We start from the raw sequence: 20,126 nt of genomic DNA on the forward strand, positions 1-20,126 counted from the left end.
CGTCCTTAGTTTTCGTCTTTTACCTTCACCTGTACTCTCCCTTAAATTGTATTTCCAAGAGAAGCTTCCACTCTTATACATAGGAAGACAACCCTCCACTGTAATTGGCCAGGCCAGACTTCCCCTCTTGAGTACCAGAGCTAAATTTTTCAATAGATGCTAGACAATGTATCAAAATATCTAAATCAAATTCATTATCTCCCCTCCCATCCCTGTATAGCAAAACACCTCCTCCTCCTCCTGAATTTCCCTCTTATTTGATGGCTTTGACATAGCCAGCCACTAATCTGGAAACACTACTCCTTCTGCTCCTCTTCCATATTCAGTGAGTCAGCCAATCCTATGGGTTCCTCTAAAATGGAATCCCTCACCTTGACTATAGACCTTATTCTGCATTCCCAGAATCACTTCTGATCCCATTAATTCTCTCTTAAGCTCTAGTCTTTATTACTTATTTTCTCAAGTTTTTTTTCATTGAAATTGAAATACCCTTCCTCCTTTGTTGTCTACTTAAAAATTCTACTCTTTCTTTGGAATGCAGGTTAAATACCATATCTTTTATAAAAACCTTTCTCAACCCACTCTTCCCCTTCTTCTGCCCAGTTAGAATTATTTGCTTTTTTTCCTGGGCCCCCATAATATACTTCTATTAAAACACGTATTTTACTTAGTTGTATGCCTATTTCTTCCACTATATTGTAAATTCCTTGAGGACAGGGCTAATATCCTATATGTCTTTGTCATCTCTAGGAACAGCTTTACTTTTTTTTTCTTTACTTAGTAAATGCTCAGTTTGGAGCTTTTAAATATCAGCCCCCCATTTGTATCCCAAATTTGGGTCTATTAGTGAGCTAGACCCTGGAACCAGAAAGATGGAAGATCTAAATACCACCATAAATACGTGGATAGGTTTGGAAGCTGTGGCTTTAGCTCTGCAGGCTTGCTAATAACTCAGCACACAATAAGCCAGATTCACTGAACCACGAGAGGCTTCCCCTACAAAGCTGGGGTTCTCAACTCATGGCTCAGATTAGACCCGAATGTTTGCTGTTTGCACACAGCCTGGTTTGGAAAGAGGAATTCAGAAAGGGTTAAGTCACTTGTGCTTAATTCTTTAACATAAACTCCCTTATCATACAAGCCACTCTTCCTTCCCTATGTAGAGTGAGGGATAGGATGGAGTGTTACTCAAATAAATGTCCCTTCACATGGCAACATGAGGCAAAAGCTACAGGAGGTTCCTACCTAAAATTCAACACTGTAAATTGAATTGAAATAAATATTATAAACCTTATTTCAAAATATAAGTATCTATATTAATTAAAATCAGTGAAATTCAGTTTAAAACAATGTTGGAGAAAAGGATTTTAAAGGACTAGCGTAAATAATGACAATAGATAAGAAAAAATACCTACTGCATATGATACTTATTTGTTCAGGTTTGATTTTTAATGTTATACTACTTCACAATATTTTTGTTGGCTGCCGTTAATGGAATGAATGACTTCATTTCCATATATTTATCTTTTAGATAATTAAGCTACTTGGCCATGTCCTGCCAGGAGATATGTACCATTGAAAGATGTGTATTATATATACGTTTAAACACATACACATTTGCTTTAGTGTGTATCAGTGCTGGGAGAAAAAAAGTCACAACTTAAGAACTATATAATTGCTTACCAACGCCTGTCAATTCTAATTCCTAATATCTCATCAACGTGTCCCATCATATCTATAACCACTGTTAATTCTTTAGTTAAGGTTGTCATTATTTCTTACCTGGATTACTACAAAGCCTAGAGTCTTATCTCATTATTCACTTACATATTCACACATATTTATTATTTATTCTATGCAATGCCTAATGGATACAGTTGTCAAAAAACAAAACAAAGACTATAGTTCTCTTCTGCAGGGATCTCACGGCCTATTAACACAATCACATAGCTATCAGAGTGACCTTGTTTCTGTTGTGTGCACAGTGAAACTTTCAACAGATGTTCTTGAATTAATGAATACAGAATACCTGATATTAAACTACTAATAATGTAACTAACTAATGTAACTTGAAGGTAGGCTGGTTTGTAAAGAGGAGTCAAGAAGGGACTGGTTTAGTTTAACTTTATGATTGACATCACCTACAGCATAACCAGTTATATTAGCCTATAATATGAAAATGGAAGTTGAATCTGTGTGTATTTCTCAATAATGTGAGAATAATAATTATAATTTGGTCATTTTATTCTATGTGATAGAAAAATAATAAAATTATACACATTCTGCAAGCATACACAATGTGCTAGTATACTTAAAAGTCACAAATATGTGATACTAAAACTTATGTGATGTCTTTTCTTTGGGGAAGAGAAATGGGTATAAATTGATCCTGCTCTCATCATACCCAATACATAAGGAAAAAGAAAACACATTTCTTATATTGGTCCTACATATCAGCATATTGAGAAGGACTTTCAGTGTACAGATAAACATGCATTATGCTATAATATTCGTTTTATAAAAATTAAATTTTAATAGCTTATGTTCCCAATTGCTTGTTTCTAAATGTACACCTTTCTCCTTCATAGCTTTAACTGCATGTTTCATAATTATAGCATTTTTCTTTTTTTCTTTCTTTATTTTTATGTTTAAATAAATGCAAGGACTGGAATTTTGCCTCAGGAAGCAAGGTCATTTATAATCCTGTCAGATTGATATCATTTATTACTCCACAGAAAAAAATATATGAACTCTAATTTTCATGTTTTCAAATAACACCATCTGTATTAACACAATTGAGTATAACTTAATGTAGACAACATTATAGTTATAATTGTTTCCAATTATTTTAGAAATATTTTTCTTTATTTAATCTGCAAAACAAAAACCAGTAAAGTAAAAAGAAACATTTTAAAGCAAAATACGTTTCAGATTGTATTGACCAACCATATTATACATTTAAAATTAATGCAGTGTATTTTTAATTTTATAAAATTTTTACACATTTAAGAGTACAGGCCACACAGTTTTCTCTTCTGCCCAAATTCTGCTACTGAATATCTTCATTTGCTTCAGGACTTCCTCAAAGCCCAGTTTGAATCATGCTGAGTTTGTCTATCTAAGCCTGATTAATTAAGCATGGGCTTCAAGGGGCTCTCAGAATTGAGTACCTTCCCCAGATATCCTGGTCGTATGTTGATAGTCCTTTGATGCTTTTTGATTGTCATCGTCTATTAAATCCATTTTGTCAAGTTATAATGGTAAGAAAGATGACCCCCTCCCCCCTTTTTTTTTTTTAATTGAAATGTTAAGACCAGTTTCCTGTGGATAATCATAAAATATTATAGCTGGATGAGTCCTTAAAGACCATTCAATTATTGCTTGTTGCATAATGAGAAAGCCAGTACCCAGAGAAATTATCCTGCTACAGCATATAAAAATGTCCACGTCTGGCTTGTTCAGTCCTTTATTGCCTACTTTCAGTTTTATCTAGATGTTATTAATTTGTAGTTATACACAGACAGAATCTCAAAATAGTTTAACAAAAACAAGGACCAAGTTTCAAACTTCAATTGTTAATCCAAAAAAATTGTTGTTGTAAATGCCGAAATTTTAAAGAAAAAATTTAACCAAATAAAAGACTTTTGCAATTAAAGATTAACAGATTTTTTTAAACGTAATGCTATTTTACCATTATACTTACCTATATTCACCCGTTTTATTCATCAGTGTTTTATACTCTCAGTTTTTTAAATTTTAATGGTTAGCTCTGCAGTTTTTCCTAAGAAATATGGTTAGACTTAACTGGTAGTATTCTCATGAATTATTTCTTCATGTCATGGTTTCTGCACTAAAGAGCATTTATATTTTCTTTCACTTAACTCTGTTCATATTTTGTATTAAATTTGCAAACACTCTTCTCAGTAAATTCAAAGTATGGTACCAAGTAACCATTGGTAGTTTATTGAATATATCTTATTCAAACATAAAACCCTTAGGGATGCGTCTTTTTAAACTTAAAGTTACATACATATGTGTGTGTAAGTACATATGCACACACAAGTATATTTTAAAAAACAAAATTACACTTAATAGAAAGATTACAAACATCTTCCCAAATAAATTATTTCTCTAGTCACATTTAAAATTACCGGTTTTTTTTTTCTTACAGTATTATAATTTATTTAAGCCTTGTAAAAGTGAAGATTAAGATATGGAGCAAAAAATCTACACTTTGCCTTTTTGGGGTGCTTTTCCAGTCCTGTAGTTCCATATATTTTATTTTAGGAGTTACTAAATGTCCTGTTTTTTCCTGTCTTGTTCATTGGGCAAACAGGGGTAGATGGTCCCCCTCCCTAGATAGGAGACGACCTCCTAGCCCCAGGATTCAAATCCAGCATGCTTCTCCGGAGAATGACAGGTACTAGTCAACTCCTCCTCACAGAAAAGTGGCTTCTAGAGGCTTGTAGGCCACCAAGTGAAAGATCACCAAAAGAAATGTTGGTTATGACATGCTTCCTTTCAGGAACCAGAGCCAGTTATGTTGTGATTCCATCAATAAATGTGTCCAACTTTAATAAAGCACCTGAGAATGTTTACTGAAATGGGGATAGCATGCAAATGTTTTAAACGTGACAAAGTTGGGATCCAGTGGAAGAGTTTCTGTTTTAATGACCATTTGTTTCAGCATTTTGAATTTCTAGAAACATATTTAAATATTGTTTTTATTTATGTGTAAATAAATAAAAATTCTCAGGTGCTTTATAGTATAATCAAATCTATCACAGAGACTATTTTTTATTATATTGGTTCATAATTTAATCTCATTTGTCTTGTTTTGTTAATATGTAAGCTCAATAATAATAAAGTTTAGCTTCGGGATATATTAAAAAAAGGTCTGGTTTAAAGTAGAACACTTGGTTCTTATGTATTTTATGAATATTGTGTTTTTAACGCAACTATTTCAAAGGCTAGGGCCAGTCAACAAGGTTGGTTTTAAAAATAGCATTAGTGTTTTGAATCCACGTTGTGCCTATATGCCAGTAGTGCCGCGATATATATTTTCCATTGCTTTGTTACCCTTCTCAGTTGCAGTTAATCCAATTCTCCTGTTTTATGGTGTTTGGTATACTTAGTTCTTGACTTTAAATGTTTTTACCCTACTAGTCACGAAAGTTCTTTGGGCATTTTGAATGTTTCTCTTCTGGTATAAATAGAAATTTAATGAACACATATCTTAATATTTCTTAAGTAGATAAGTAGATGCAATATTTCAGAAATAGAACAACTAGTTAAATGAGCATACAGGTTTCTTTTTTTGAGAGGGGTGCAGGTATCTGTATATGTAATAGAGTAATTGTAGCAAGTTATAAACATTATTTTCTTTATCTGTAAACAGAATATGTTCAGGATTTCAATTTGAAAGTAAAACTAAATGCTGCCGCTAAGAAAAAATTGATGTTATTTTACAAATGCTGGATAAGACCGAAAACTGATACTTTAAAAGATTTCAGAAATATTTTAGTATGTTTTAGTTGTTAAGACATTTTAATCTTTTAACATGATTTATATTTGGATATCTGGAATTTAAAGCTAATTCTTTCTTTTACGATCTAGTAACTAGGACAGAATTTCTAGGAGTAGAAAAATTAATAAAATCTTCAATCTAAAAATTGTTACAAATGTAAAGTCTTTTCCCATAGGAATATAAAATAATTGTATAAATCAAGTAAAATTTTTACATCCACACTGATGTCATTCATTCAACAAATGTTTGTTGTGACCCTACTGTGAGCACTAGTTTAAGGGCTAGGGGTCACAACAGTGATTAAGAGAGATAAGAAAATTCTGGCCATCAGGGAACTTAGAATTGTCTTTTTAGAAAAGATTATTCTGGAAGTCTTTGAATGGATTCCAAAACAAACCAAACAGTAAATTTTACCTTATGTAATGACTGAGTATAGGTTAATTAAATATGATGGTCTTTGTAATGAGTATAAATGTATATTTCTCTGGGCATTGATTAAACAAAATGGAAATCCAAATTATAGTTTCAGTTTCTACATACCAGAGATATCATTAGCTTTATTTAATGATATTTCAATTAATTATGTAATCTGATACCCCAGATTGTGTATAAAGCTTTAAGAGTGGATTTAGGAGCAGAAATGGTCCTTTTAGATTATCTAATTCAGTTTAATAATTTCACAGATAAGAAGACTGAAGCTAAAGTAACTTGCCCAAGGTCTTACATAAATCCTTTGATTCTTGTACTTTTCGTTGTACTGTTTAAGATTATTAAAGGAAACTCTTATTAATACATACTTTAGGATATACATTTCATTTTCTTATGATTGCTGATGTGTAAATAAGTCTTATGTTCAACCAAAAGAAACATGTTTCAAATGGCTTTATACTATGATTTACAACTGTATGGAATAGAAATTAATTATGATAAAAATTTTATTAAATTGTAGGAATAACATGTACCATGAAAATGTGAGAGAAATTACTACAGCACCTAATGCTAAATTCATGGGTAATCAGGCCAACCACTTGGCAAAACTTAAGGAACACTTGCGTTTCACGTCTCATGAGGTTTATTTACTCATTGAGAAGTTTATACCAATTTTTAAATGATGCAAAAATGGCATAAGATTTGGATATAGTGAATGTTCTTAAGAATTTGAGCTTAGGTGACTTCAATCAGGAACATGTTCTAAAAAGCAGTGACAGCTTATACGATCAGCCTTTGGATTTTCTGTATCAGGGCAGTATTTGATTATTTTGGAAATAACATTATTATATAAAAAGTAAATTCCTGCTTAAGAGAGTTCTCTAATAAGTTCAAATATGTTGAAAAGTATCTGGTTTCCCTCTTGTTTCTCATAGCATAAACATGTACACATACAAACACACACACTCTGTTTTTAATGTACCGTTTCTCCATAATTTAATTTCAATAGTAAGCATTCTTGATGCCATCTGAAATGGTACCATAGATTTATTTGTATTTAACGTAGAGATAGATTTTTTTTTAGGTTCATGAATATTTTGTAGAAGTTGTAGGATATCTTAAACAAAGATGAGGAAAAAAAATACATAAATTTGGAACTCCAGGGAATGTCATTAAGTCTTCATATTATTATTTCTTTATACTTCATAATGTTCTTTACTGTCTATGCTTTTCAAAAATGTCTGTCATTTGCATGAAAGAAATGTAACTGTGTACTAAAATTCATATTGACTCTAATAACCACACTCTTAAATGTCAGCAATACACAGGAGGACAGATATATCTTAGTTGCACATGTCCATCTTCACTGCATATGAACATTTCTTATTTTGGATCATTCTATTCAAATTTACTTTTCTCTTCCAAACTTATAAGGAAACAAGATGTTAAATGTAAGTCATTTAAGCAGTGAGCAAGCATACATACAGGTATATTCTTATGATATCAGTATTAATTCTAATTAAATTAAAACATTGTATGGAAGTTTTTTTTTTTCTTTTTTCCCAAAGCAGATCATACTATATTTTGATTTTTTTATAAAATGGTCTTAAATAATCTTACTATTTTATAAACATATTCAGTTGACACTTTAATAGAATTATAATATTTGTAGAAAAGCTTTGTTTACTGATGTCTTCAGGGAATTGTTCTAACTGAAATTAGTTATGGAAGAGGGATCAAAAATCACCTAGAAATATGTTTTAACAATTACCTTTTTTTCATTAGTACATTTTATAAATCTTCACACTTAATAGAAACAGAAGGAATAATAATCAAAAATGGAACCTAAAAATAATTTAGGTTTAATTAAGATAGTCCCCAATTTTCTGATTATTACTCTTGCTTCAGTTTAATAATAAAACGACTGTTGTTATACTTTACATTTGAAGATACGTTTATAGCTCTGAAAGATTTTCATTTGTACCCTATGAACTAGGAAGCTTAAGGCCAAAGTCAATCAATTATTAAACTGGGAAAATAACTTGTGATTTCTGGTTCTTGCATACTTGAACCAAGTCTGGTTTAAACCACAGAAACATTCTTTATAAATAATAAAATAATGATAGCAAAATTTAGTGAGACAAAAAAGCATGCTAAAACCAAAAGTAAATAAGAAATGATGAAAACACTGAAACAGTGACCTTTGTCTTGTTCACTTCTGTCCAGTGATCCCTCAGGGAAACATCAAATCATTCAAAATCACTGGATGGCAGAGTGGACAGAGACAGTAATGACATAGGACCTGATAATGTTGTCCTTACCAACTAATTATGGCCTATATTACCTTGGATAAGTCACTTAAACTTTGAGGCTCAGTTTTCTCTTCTGTAAGTGTAGGTAGTTGTAGCTGAATTAGCTGAATTCTAGTGTCTGTTTAAGACTCTAAAATTGTATTTATGCTGCCTTCTTGCATCATGATAAAACATCACTGACATCTGTTACAAATAAGGCAATAAACCAGTGAGTATTTCTTATTTAAGGCATTTTATATTTTACTGATGATGAGAAAATAATATAAAGTTTAATTTTTAAATTTATTTGATTTAATGTAAACCGGATTTTATAGCCCTAGTTTTTTGCTCAAGGTAATTTTTAAGACTCTCAAATTCCATGATAATACTAAAAATATAATTAATTTCTTAATCATTCATCCAACAAATACTTACTAAGAAGCTACTATATGCTAGGCATTGATGTTACAATGATGGCCCAAACATAGTTCCTGACCACAGTGAACTTACAAAGAGTAGTAGTATAAGGTTGATGTTAGTTCATTTCGTAGCAGTCCATTTTGTGATTACATGATCAATAGTTTCAATAGTATAGTACATGAATATAGATTTATTGTGTTAAACTTTCCTATTTTACATATCCCTAAAATCTATTCCAAGGAATAGCTGTGTTTAAGACATATACAAATATTCATGACTATAGTTTAAGATTTGGGGTAGAAAAAACATTAGAATTTTGTATATTCTTCACTTGGCTTACTTTACACTGGATTGTTATAATTAAGTTCAGTGTATACCATTTTAACTCAATTCAAAGATTTAAGTGGCTGGAATAATTATACAGACATATCCTATGACCATTTTAACTCAGTTCAAGTATTTAAATGGTTAGAATAATTATAAAGGCATATCTTATCTAAGAGTCTTTAGGAGAAATCTTTAATAAAAGAATGTTTCAGTAGTATTTGAAGAGAAAAAAAGTACATGCTTAACATGAGGGTTAAAAAAAAGTGATGTATGAACCTCAGCATGTGAATATATTTGTAATCCAGCACTGACTCTGAAATTGGTACTCTTAAATGAATGAGAGTCTTTGCCTTTAAGAAACAAATATATATTATTTTTAACAATACTTTTATACCTACAGATCTATAAGTAATACCTCAAATACTACAAATATAAGCACTAAGTAATATCAAAATACGAATCTCTGAGATTTGCTAAGTGTACTTTGATATTACTGTATTTTCATCTGCATCACTATGCAGATGGAAAAACTGAGGTACAGACAGGTGTTAAGTAACTGGATCAGAGTCACCTGACTAGACTGAAACACAGCTGAGATTAAACCAATACAGTCTGACTCCAGTCCATGCTCTTAACCTGTATTCTACAATGTCATTTATGCCAGAGATGCAGCATGATCACTGCTGTTGAGGTCATAGACTCTCAGTTCACATCCTCTTTTGACACTTAATGACTGCATGAGTTGGAGCAAATTATTTAACCTCTCTAAGCATCAAACTCCTCATTCCTGAAAAGGACAAGAGGATAGTTTTAGATTGTCAAAAGATTAGGTGAGATAATACAGATAAATTTATCATGCTAGTACATAGCAAGCCCTTAGTAAGTGTTATATATTAGCATCATCATCATTGTCATTTTCTTTGTCAATCACTGTGATAATCAAGCCGGTCTATGAATCCAGTAAGTTTTAGAAGACAAGAAGAGGAGGAAGAATTTGAGAGTTTCAGACAGGAAGTGACATTTCAATTGGGTTGAGAAAGATTAACGGAAATTACTAGGGATAGATGGAAAAACACGAAAGTTCTAAAGGATGTCTGTGACCCTGTTATTGTGCAGATGTTGAAGTTTATAGAAAGGTCTACCAGATTCCACACAATCCTCCTGCTCCCCTCCCTGAACTCTCTCAACTCCTGCCTTAACTGAACTGCTTAACTGTTCCTTGAACATACCAGCACACACCTGCCTTAGGTTCTTTGTACTTGCTATTTCCTCTGCCTGGGATACAATTACATGCATGGCTAACTCCCTCCTTTTAAGTGGTTGCTAAAATGTCAGCATTTCAGTGAGTACTTCCCTGACCCCCATGCCACCCCTACACTCTTGATACTCATTTACATTTTGTTGTTGTTACCAGTATGTAAATTTCTTACAGGCAGCGATGTTTGTTTTATTCACAGACGTTTTCTAAGCACCTAGAACAGTGCCTGGCACATTCACACACTCAATAAATATTTGATGACTGAGTAAGTGGAAACGCTTAATGACAACAAGTTTTGTGAGTCTACCTGAAATCTCTGCTGTCGCTCTGCTGATGAGAAAAGAGCATCTGTTCTCCCAGGCAGTTGTCTTGAGCACTCTTGGAACCAAACAAAAATGTCTCATATTGTTACACTTCTTTTTCTTTTGAGTTCAGTTACCTTCTGGCCCTGCAGACCTGCTTATCCTGCCCCTCTCCTTCCCTTCCTTCACCTCTTTCTGCTATGTAGATGACTTCCTTTCTTGTGCTTCAGGAACAAGCTCGCCTTCCCATCAACCTTATTCAGTTGATTTTAAGCATCATCTGTGCTATGTACTTCTCTACTCTGCTGCCACGCCATGAGCCCCTCTCCTGACCATAGAAGAAATAAAATAAATAAGAACCATTCCTTAATATCAGAGAAGTATTTATCTCATAGTACTTTCTCAGGCCTGTATCAGATTTCATGATTCCTTCCCTTCTTGAACAAGGGTGTACCACGAGGCATGTGTGCAAGCCAACCTCCTTCACTCTCATCGTTGGTTTCCCTCCACTCTCTTTGCTGGACAGTATATGGTAGAAATAGTTTAGGAGCCAGACAGACTTACGTTCTAATCCCAGATTTGCTATTTACTGACAGCGACCTTGCCCTGAACCTTTTTCCTCATCTGTAAAATGGAGATGACATCTTCTTAAAGGATTGTCTTGAAGGTTATAAGTCAATGCCTCATTCAGTGCCTGGCGGAGTTCTCTTTCAATATATTTAAGTACCTTCTTTTCCCACTAGTAGGGGAAAGTGGTGAATGAAAGATGTCTCCTTCCTCTGTTTCTTCCCTTTTCCATCTCGTCAGAAGTGGAATGTCAGGGTGACAGGAGGCTAAAGAACACACGCTGAAGCCCTGGACTGGAGGGACAAGATAGTGTAAACCCATTTTCTGACAATAGCGGAAGAGATATGAGCAGCCCCAGAAGCCTCTGCACCTCATGAAGGCAGACTCGGTACTTTGATATGTGTCTCTCATGCCTAACAGAGCCTGACGTATACTAGACATTCAGCACGTGTGGCATTAATTAAAGCAGGCGGTTATCTCACTAAGATCATTGGAAAGAAGGGAGATGAGGAAAGAACTGTTAGTATTTATTGTGGAGAATCAACCAGTATAAAAATATACATTCCATTTTGTGGTTTCTCTGGGCTTTTGTTGAAAATGTGAGTTTTCTTGACCACAATATTTTATTTTTTTCAATACATAGTAGTCTAGGCAGATTTTAGGTTAAATAAGCATGTGTGAGCTGCCTTAGCCCTATATATAAAAAATTTCTATGGGAAAATGTGTTTCAGGTTCCAAATGTTCAGTATACAAATGTACTTTGGAAACATAGGGTAAATTGAGAACTTTGTTATTTTTTTATTTGCAGTATGTGGTTAAGTTTTTAAAATGCTATGTGATTACAAAAGTATCTTTCCTACAATTCACTATAATTTAAAAAATAATTTTAGTAGTTGATTTAAAATGATTTCACTTTTGTCAAACATGCTTCACTACAGCATTTTTCTTCATAATTTTGTGGGGCAGAAAAACCCTTTGTAGAACCAAACATCAACTTGGGAAAGTGAAGGGGGCTTTACCCCTTTGTGGTCTTTCAGCACCTAAACTATTAAAATCATCAGTCACATTTATCATCATTCCATTTCACCCTTAAATTTGTTTACTCATCAGGGGAGGCAAAGTTGCTCAGCAGGGGCCCATGTTTAAACCATTATCATTGACATACATGTCTAGACTAATGAAATGTCAGCTTCTCATGTCACCTGTTGGGCAACTTGTACCTTCCATGTTGCAACTATTCTGGTTTTTTTTTTTTTAATGTACTAAACCATTTAGGTAAGATAATTGTCATTTTTCATCTCTGTCATTTTTTTATCATTGTATGGTATTACTGTAGTTTTATTCATCATATATTCTGTATTTCTTTAACATTTCATTCCACAGGCACTCCAGAAAGTCTGAAAGATCTAGCATCCAAAAACAGACTAGGAAAGGCACTGCCTCTGATGCAGAAAGGTAGGCTTGGTGTTGTGCTGTGCTGCCATCTTCTGTTTTACTAATACTCAGGGGTGCCTGCACTCTCATTTTATATCAGTTCTTAAACAAAAATGTGATATTCAAAGATGTTCATGTAAATAAATCTACTGCTATGTGGGAATGGTCTCATTCAAGAAACAAGAGGAGGATAATTTGAAGGCAGCCCTTAAATCTTGGGGTTAAAAAAAAAATCCTATATACGGTATTTCTTTTAGTGATCATTCTGATTACCAAAGAGGATTAAATACACACTCATTCCTATATATCTTAAACCAAAAAAAAAAAAACAAAAAACAAAACCCATGGCTGTCGAGTCAATCCTGACTCACAGCAACTCCATAGGGTTTCCAACACTGTGAATCTTTACGGAAGCAAACTGCCACATCTTTCTCCCATGGAGTGGCTAGTGAGTTCCAACTGCTGACTTTTTGGTTGGCAGCTGAATGCTTTAACCACTTCATCACCAGGGCACCTTATATACATCCTGGGACGTTAATATTTTGTTTCTGAGATCATTGAAATGTTACCAATGATTATAGTACCTGGAATGTGCAAGTATTTTGAGTTTCTGTATTTATCTGAATAATGTCATCTTTTCCTTGGAATCTCTTCTGCAAATGGATAATCTAACATTCTACTTGTATATTACAACCAAAGATAAATTTGCTGAGTTAATGTAAAGATTATAATGGATTACTGGCTTTTGCAATTTAATGCAATTCTACAAATATTTTTGAGTATTTTTAGGTTTAAGATACTGATACTTACTTTAATCTAGCTGTAAAAACACTTATAAAAGGACAACTAGCATATATTCATTCACTCATTAATTTATCTAGCAATAATTGAGAGCATGTTGGGGGATACAGACATGAATGAGTGGGTGCATTAAAGTGTCCTAGTTGTTATTACAGAGGTATGCACAGGCTACAGTGAGCACACAGAAAAGAAGTGCAGTGAGGATGAGATTAGGAAATGTTTCACTTGAGCTAAATCCAGCTAGATGAAAGCAGATGTGAAGAGATTATTCCACAAGAGGGAACAATGTGAGAAAACATTGAGAATTGAAAATATACTCCTGAGTTTGGGGAAGCTGTACCAATTTTGGGATGGATGGAGACTAGGATTCAGGGGATGGGGAGAGATGGCTAAAAATAAAACTGGAGAAATCCTTAGAGCATATGCTGTTAATGACCTGTGGGCCATACTAAAGAATTTCAGCTTTCACTTTATTCAGCCATGAGCCATTGATGGGCTTTAAATGTGAGAGGCAGATGATCAGTTTTGTGCTTTAAAATTATAGATCAATTTGACAGCATTCTGGAAAGTCGGTTGAAAGATCCAAAGGTAGATGCAGGAAACCAGCTAGACCATCACAATAGGCTTGACTGAGAAAGAATTTGTACAATGCAGTGATTCATTCAGTTAACAAATATGTGTCAAGCTCTGTGCTAAGTGGAAGGAATAAAATTGTGAGCAGCCAAGAATGAAAACTTCCCAGGGGAGATTACCTCTGAGTTGTTAGTTCCTACTGAGTCGATTAGGACTCATGGTGACCCTATGTGTGCAGAGTAGAACCACTTGATAGAGTTTTCAAGGCTGTGACTTTTCCAAAGCAGATTGCCAGCCCTGTCTTCTGAGGAGCTTCTGGGTGGGTTCAAACTGCCTGGAAGTTAAATGTGTAATCTTTTGCACCACCCAGGGACTCTACCTCTGAGTTAAGATCTGAATGATAGGGTGTGTTATACAGTCAAGGAGATGTGAGTGAGGGGGAGATGGAATTTTTCCTGGCTAATGGTCTGTGGAGATAGTGAATGTTTAGGGAAGAATCCAAGGAATGCAAACAAGTGTTGAATAGAAATTTACTTTACAAAGGAGTTGGCAGATGGACTTTGAGGAAGAAAATGAAGCAGGGAGTTCAGTTATGTATATAAAGCCTATAATGAAACAATGCAGATTGCTTCTGTTTACGCATTCTTTAATCTCAACTCAACTAATTTCTTTGTAAATAACTTGAATTCCATAGGCAAATTTTCAGTCTCCAACCATCTTTCCCAGCCCCTCCATACCCGATTTCAATTATTTCAACATGATTGAAATTTTCCTCAGTCAGATTCTTTTTATTCCATTCAGGTACTTTCACGTATTTAACAAATGTTGGTTAAATGACTAATCTGTGCAGTTATGGATTCTAGAATATATCGATAAACAAGTTTTTTGACAGTAGGGTATTATTTTACAAAGTGTTGCCATTGAAAATTCTGCTGTTGCCATTGAAAGAGCCTGCGCAGACCTGTAATGAAGCATTCTGTGTTATTTAGTCAGGAGGAACCATCTGAAGGCTTGACCTTAAATACCATGTGAGTGTTTTAGAGGCCACTTCAAGGTGCTTGACTCCAGATGAGTAATATTTGGGCATGTGCCTCTGAAACAATGACAGTCATCTGTGGATAAGCAAAAACCCACCAATAAGAATAGCAAGAATTTTACTGACTCTCAGTCTCAAATATTTGCATAATATTAATATTACTCTTGACTTGACTTTGCTTGTAAGTTTTAATATAGAAAACTTTAACTTTTTAAGTATGTCAGTGTGTTTGATTATAATTAAAGCTCTTCACTGAATTTTATTAGAGTATAAATTACATACCTAGTTTTTAAGTAAATTGTTGAATAGCTAATTCCAAAGGAAGAAATGACCTAGCTTTTCTATGTTAGTGGTAGCTCTCATTTCTTCAGAAGATGCCTCGAGTCGACATCTAACTCCCAAGTGAACTGAGGACACAGTATTAATGGTTTGGACACTGATTCTTTACCACTGGTAGCTAGCATCTTTCCAAAAGGAGTCGTATCTTACAGTCACCCCTTGGCTTCTGACAGCCTTTACTCTGTAATGATCATAATTTTTCAACAATTTTTTCCCGATAAGGAGTAGCCTTGTAAGCAAATATTTTGGAAGATAAAGTGAACAGTTGTAGGTGGAAGGCAGGCAAAACTGATTTCTCTCTTTTGTACCTAGCCATTTAGAAGCAGTGGTTCAGATTCTCTTGGGAAGCTCCTTAGATATAAGTTTGACTTTTCACCCTCGTGTGAATTCAGCTACATAAACTGCTAGCACCATTTCTGTATTCCATTCTAGTGACTTTTCTTCTTGTGGAACCTGAACTTTGCATCTTAACTGGGGGATGTTTTGTCTGGACTATTATTTAGAATTGCTTAAGTATGCATTTTAAATTCTACTGTTGCTATTGAAGGAGCCTGCGGAGGCCTGCAGTAAGGCATTACTGTGTTGTTTAGTCTGAAGGACTGATTTAAAGGTTTGACCTTAAATACCATGTGCATATTCATGCTTAACAAGTCATTTTAAAAACCTTGAAACTACAATTTGGAGCTGTAGTAGAAGCGATTCACTGCGAGTCCATTCGCGGCAATAACAATGTCTGACTAAAGACCTAAGGTTATGGTGAGAAATGTGTTTTGCTTATGTCCACGGAGTCTTAGGTGACTAGAATAGGCATGGATTTACCTTAGTGATAAATATGTAGGTATTCATTTGGAAATGGTGAACCAGAGTCAGCATACTGAGGTTTGAATTGGAATTTTGCTCTAGAGGTCTTGTTTTTTAAATGAGGATTATAATATTAAATGAGATTTTATATATACATAAATATGTATATATGGAGCCCTGGTGGCTTAGTGGTTAAGAACTCGGTTACTAACCAAGAGGTCAGCAGTTTGAATCCACCAGCTGTTCCTTGGAAGTCCTATGGGGCAGTTCTCCTCTGTCCTGTGTAGGGTCACTATGAGTCAGAATCCACTCAACAGCAACAGGTTTTTTTTTTTTTTAATGTATATATAGAATTTGTTGTTTTTAGGTTCCATTGAATCAGTTTTGACTCATAGCAACACCTTGTGACAGAGTAGAACTTCTCCATAGGATTTTCTAGGCTGTGGTCTTTATGGGGAAACCCTGGTGGCGTAGCAGTTAAGATCTACAGCTGCTAATCAAAACGTCAGCTGTTGGAATCCACCAGGAGCTCATTGGAAACCCTGTGGGGCAGTTCTCCTCTGTCCTATAGGATCGCTATGAGTTGGAATCGATTCGACGGCAGTGGTTTTTAATCTTTACAGGAGCACATCGCCAGGTCTTTCTCTCACAGAACCACTGATTGGGTTCGAACCACCAACTTTTCGGTTAGCAGCTGAACACTTAACCATCGTGCGGCAGGGCTCCATATTTGTATGTATGTATGTACCTATCTATCAATATCTATCTATCTATACCATAGTAGGTACTAAGTGCCATTTTCCATATATTTGTTTCTACAAACTCTCAGAACACAATTCTGTTAAGTATTCCCAAACTGTTTGATACTTGAACATACATTTATATGTTACAAGATCAATACATCCAGATATGTTAAATTGCCATTTTTCATGTCATTATATAGAAACAAAACCTATCTTAATTGGCAGAAAAGAAAGCAAGCATTGGAACTGGAGAGATCTTAGTGAATTTCACTTCAGCCACATGTTAGCTCTTTGTCTTTTTGCAAGCCACTCTGTGACCTTCAATTTTTCTATCTATAAATGGAAATAACACTTTCTTCTTAGGGCTGTTGTGAAAATACAAGAAAAAAATACACACACATACATACATACTTACACATACATACATACAGGGCCTGGCACATATAGATGCTCAGTATAGTTGTTACTATCATTTTACTTAACCTTTATTCACTCCTTGTCCCATTCTATAACATGGTTGTTCTCTTTTTCATTCTACCTGCATCCTTATATTCTTACCACATCCCATTTCATTGAAAAGCTCAAGGCTCTAAAGCCTGGAATCTCTCAACTTTATACTCCTAAACCTAAGAATATCTTTGTGAATTCTCTTTTCCTCTCGTCCAAAACAAACTGTACTAGGTTTCAGTATCTCTCATTTCCAAACCTTGCTCTTTCCTCTTCAAATTCTGCGTTTTCACTCTCCCCATTCCCTCTCCTGTAATCTAGCCTCACTTACTCCTCAGTATCCCTTCCTGTAATCCCCTCCTATAGTCCACACTCCTCTCTCTTTCACAGGCAAAATGGTTTTCCAAGTTTCCCTTTTAGTCTGTGCTCTCATACTTGTTACAGATTGGCTTGTGGCAGGAACTGTTTGTTACTGGAGGACTTTTAGTTCATGTCAGAGAAAAAACAGATCTTGTGCTAAATGACTAATCTCGAACACTGCAAGCTGTTCTCTTCAGGCTCTGAAGCCTCAGTGCCCAGGAGATGAGGACACTAAATCACATATTCTTGAGCTGTATAGTATTCACTCAGGAGGTAAATGACTCGCCACTGAAGTTGCTTTTTATACTTTTGCCATTTAGTTTGGTTCCACTTAAGATCCTCCTACATTATTCACATTTCAAGTCCCATTTAAGTAGCCCTTTTAGTGCTTAAGAATTATATTAGGAATGAAGCAAATTTTATTGAAATTACAAGATCCATAAAATTTCTTCGTAGTAGGATAAAAACTGTATTATTCAACTTTCAAGCCACATATAGAAAGTGTACCTTGGACAAAGATTCCTTGAAGTATATTCTCATGATAATGGCTTTTAAAGAGTAATAGATAAAAGCTCATATTCTTTATTGTTGTAAAGGACTCAGTCATACAAACCTCATATTAATTAATTCTATAAAGTATAAGTACAGTTGAGTTGATGTGAAAAGTCAGTTCAGAATGATGAAGAGTTTTCAGTGTGTAGAGTATTGGCAGTTCTTTTTTCTTTTAGTTCCGAAATTGAGGTAACAGTCTAGGTTTCAGGGTCTTCATCAAGGTCTGATAAAGCATTATTCCATAGCTCAAGAAGATAGCATGCACATTTATTAAAAACCTAAACTGTTCCTGATAGTTTTTTAAAACCTAACATTTCCGTATTTTATTTTTTCAAAAATGAAGAGATGTCTGATACCAAAATATTATCTCTGTGAAAACCATTTTATTCAAAAGAAAAGGAAAATTGTCAATCTGAATACAACTTGAATAAAGCACTGAATAATTAATGCACTTTTGGTGATCACTGTGATTTTTTTACCCTCACACATTTTTGGTCAGTTAATAAGTGAATTTTACAGGATTGCTTCAAAAAGGATGAGATGTGATTGCATTGCTTCTGTCACTGTAAAAAGTGTAGTATAGGTATTTTAAATATGCATTTTATTTAAAATATATATTGAAAATGATAAAAAAAGGCAAAAGCATGTATTCGTTGCGAACATAAATGTATATATATGTATCAGTTTTTAAATTGTTAATCCTTAATTTATAAATTGGTTTCATAATAATTTTGAACGCTATATTAAGATAACAGTTAATGTATGAACACATTTGTAAAGATATTTTTATGTCTGAGAGAACATGGTTTTTATCCATAAGTCAGCCATTTCCATTTGATCAGTTCTGTAATAAAGAATTCTCCATCTTATTATATCACTTAATTCTTTGGTTTACATAAATTAACCTCAGAAGCCATCTTCTTTGCTACTTTGCAAAGACTTGCTTACTGCAGAGTAAAATTATGAACATTGTGAAAGAATACATAGAGTTCTACAATGCATTATTTCTTCTTGAAGACAAGTGCTTGAAATATCCCTGTATTCATTATTCTAATTATATTCATTCATTCAATCAACATTGATTGAATTTATTGAGCTGTTACTCTGTGCAGCTATATTTTAGGCTCTGGAGATACAGCTCAGTAAAAACCATGGGACAGAAGTTTCTGCCCTTGTGGAACTTATGAGAGGTTTAATACATTAAAGGGATCTCAGCCCTTTGAAAACCACATGGCATGCATATTTACAGTAATAACTTGTCATTTTGATTTGAATTCCATTTCAGTAATTGAGTGATGGGTTTTCTTTTGATTTTTAAAATCACTGTCTTATAAGAGTAACCAGGTTTTCCTTGGACAAATGTGTGGTATCAAAGTTAATCTGAATCTGCTGACTGAAGATCTTTTTTGACCCTAATGTTTTAGGGTTCTCCCACCATGTCTTTCTAGAAGGGGACACGCAGCCCCAAGAGCGACTGATCAGCCAGTCATTAGGGGAAAACATCCCACTCGCTCAAGGTCGAGTGAGCATTCTAGTGTCAGAACACTGTGTTCTATGCACCACCTTGCCCCCGGAGGGTCGGCGCCACCTTCTCCGCTTCTGACAAGGTTGCTATTCAGTGTCCAGCCCAGCATTCATGTCTTGCCGCCGGGTGTTGATGTGGTGTTGTACTTTCCTGAGCACTCAATGCTTTCCCTCATTATGACACCATAGTTTTTAATCCTTTCTTTGTGACACTTAAACCTTTCCCACATTCTCTATTACTTGCATCTATTTTCACTGTGCTGGTGGTATTCTATAGTTCCTGCCAATTAACTACCATTGAAAATTAAATTTGGCTGTGTTATGTCCTTCCATCTGTTTGTGGCATATTCATAAATAATTTTTTTAACTATGTGGAATTTTTCATAAGATATTAC

General features: G+C 34.3%; 1 protein-coding gene across 50 annotated transcripts in view; it reads left to right on the forward strand.

Moving 5' to 3' along the window:
* The window catches only part of RIMS1 (regulating synaptic membrane exocytosis 1), a 504,415-nt gene that overhangs the window by 356,835 nt on the left and 127,454 nt on the right, over positions 1–20,126 (forward strand). For 17 of the 50 annotated variants that reach the window (XM_004381366.1, XM_023735894.1, XM_023735895.1 and 14 more), the window contains one exon: positions 12,505–12,576. The exons of 20 other annotated variants lie outside the window; for them this stretch is intronic. In XM_004381366.1, coding sequence (XP_004381423.1) covers positions 12,505–12,576 — 72 coding nt within the window. Of the gene's footprint in view, positions 1–4,336; positions 4,421–12,504; positions 12,577–19,631; positions 19,815–20,126 lie in introns of all 50 variants that reach the window. 13 more of the 50 variants (XM_023735886.1, XM_023735915.1, XM_023735889.1 and 10 more) reach the window with 5 other exon arrangements.

This window comes from Trichechus manatus, unplaced genomic scaffold, assembly GCF_000243295.1.
Source record: "Trichechus manatus latirostris isolate Lorelei unplaced genomic scaffold, TriManLat1.0 scaffold00083, whole genome shotgun sequence".
Taxonomy (NCBI): domain Eukaryota; kingdom Metazoa; phylum Chordata; class Mammalia; order Sirenia; family Trichechidae; genus Trichechus; species Trichechus manatus.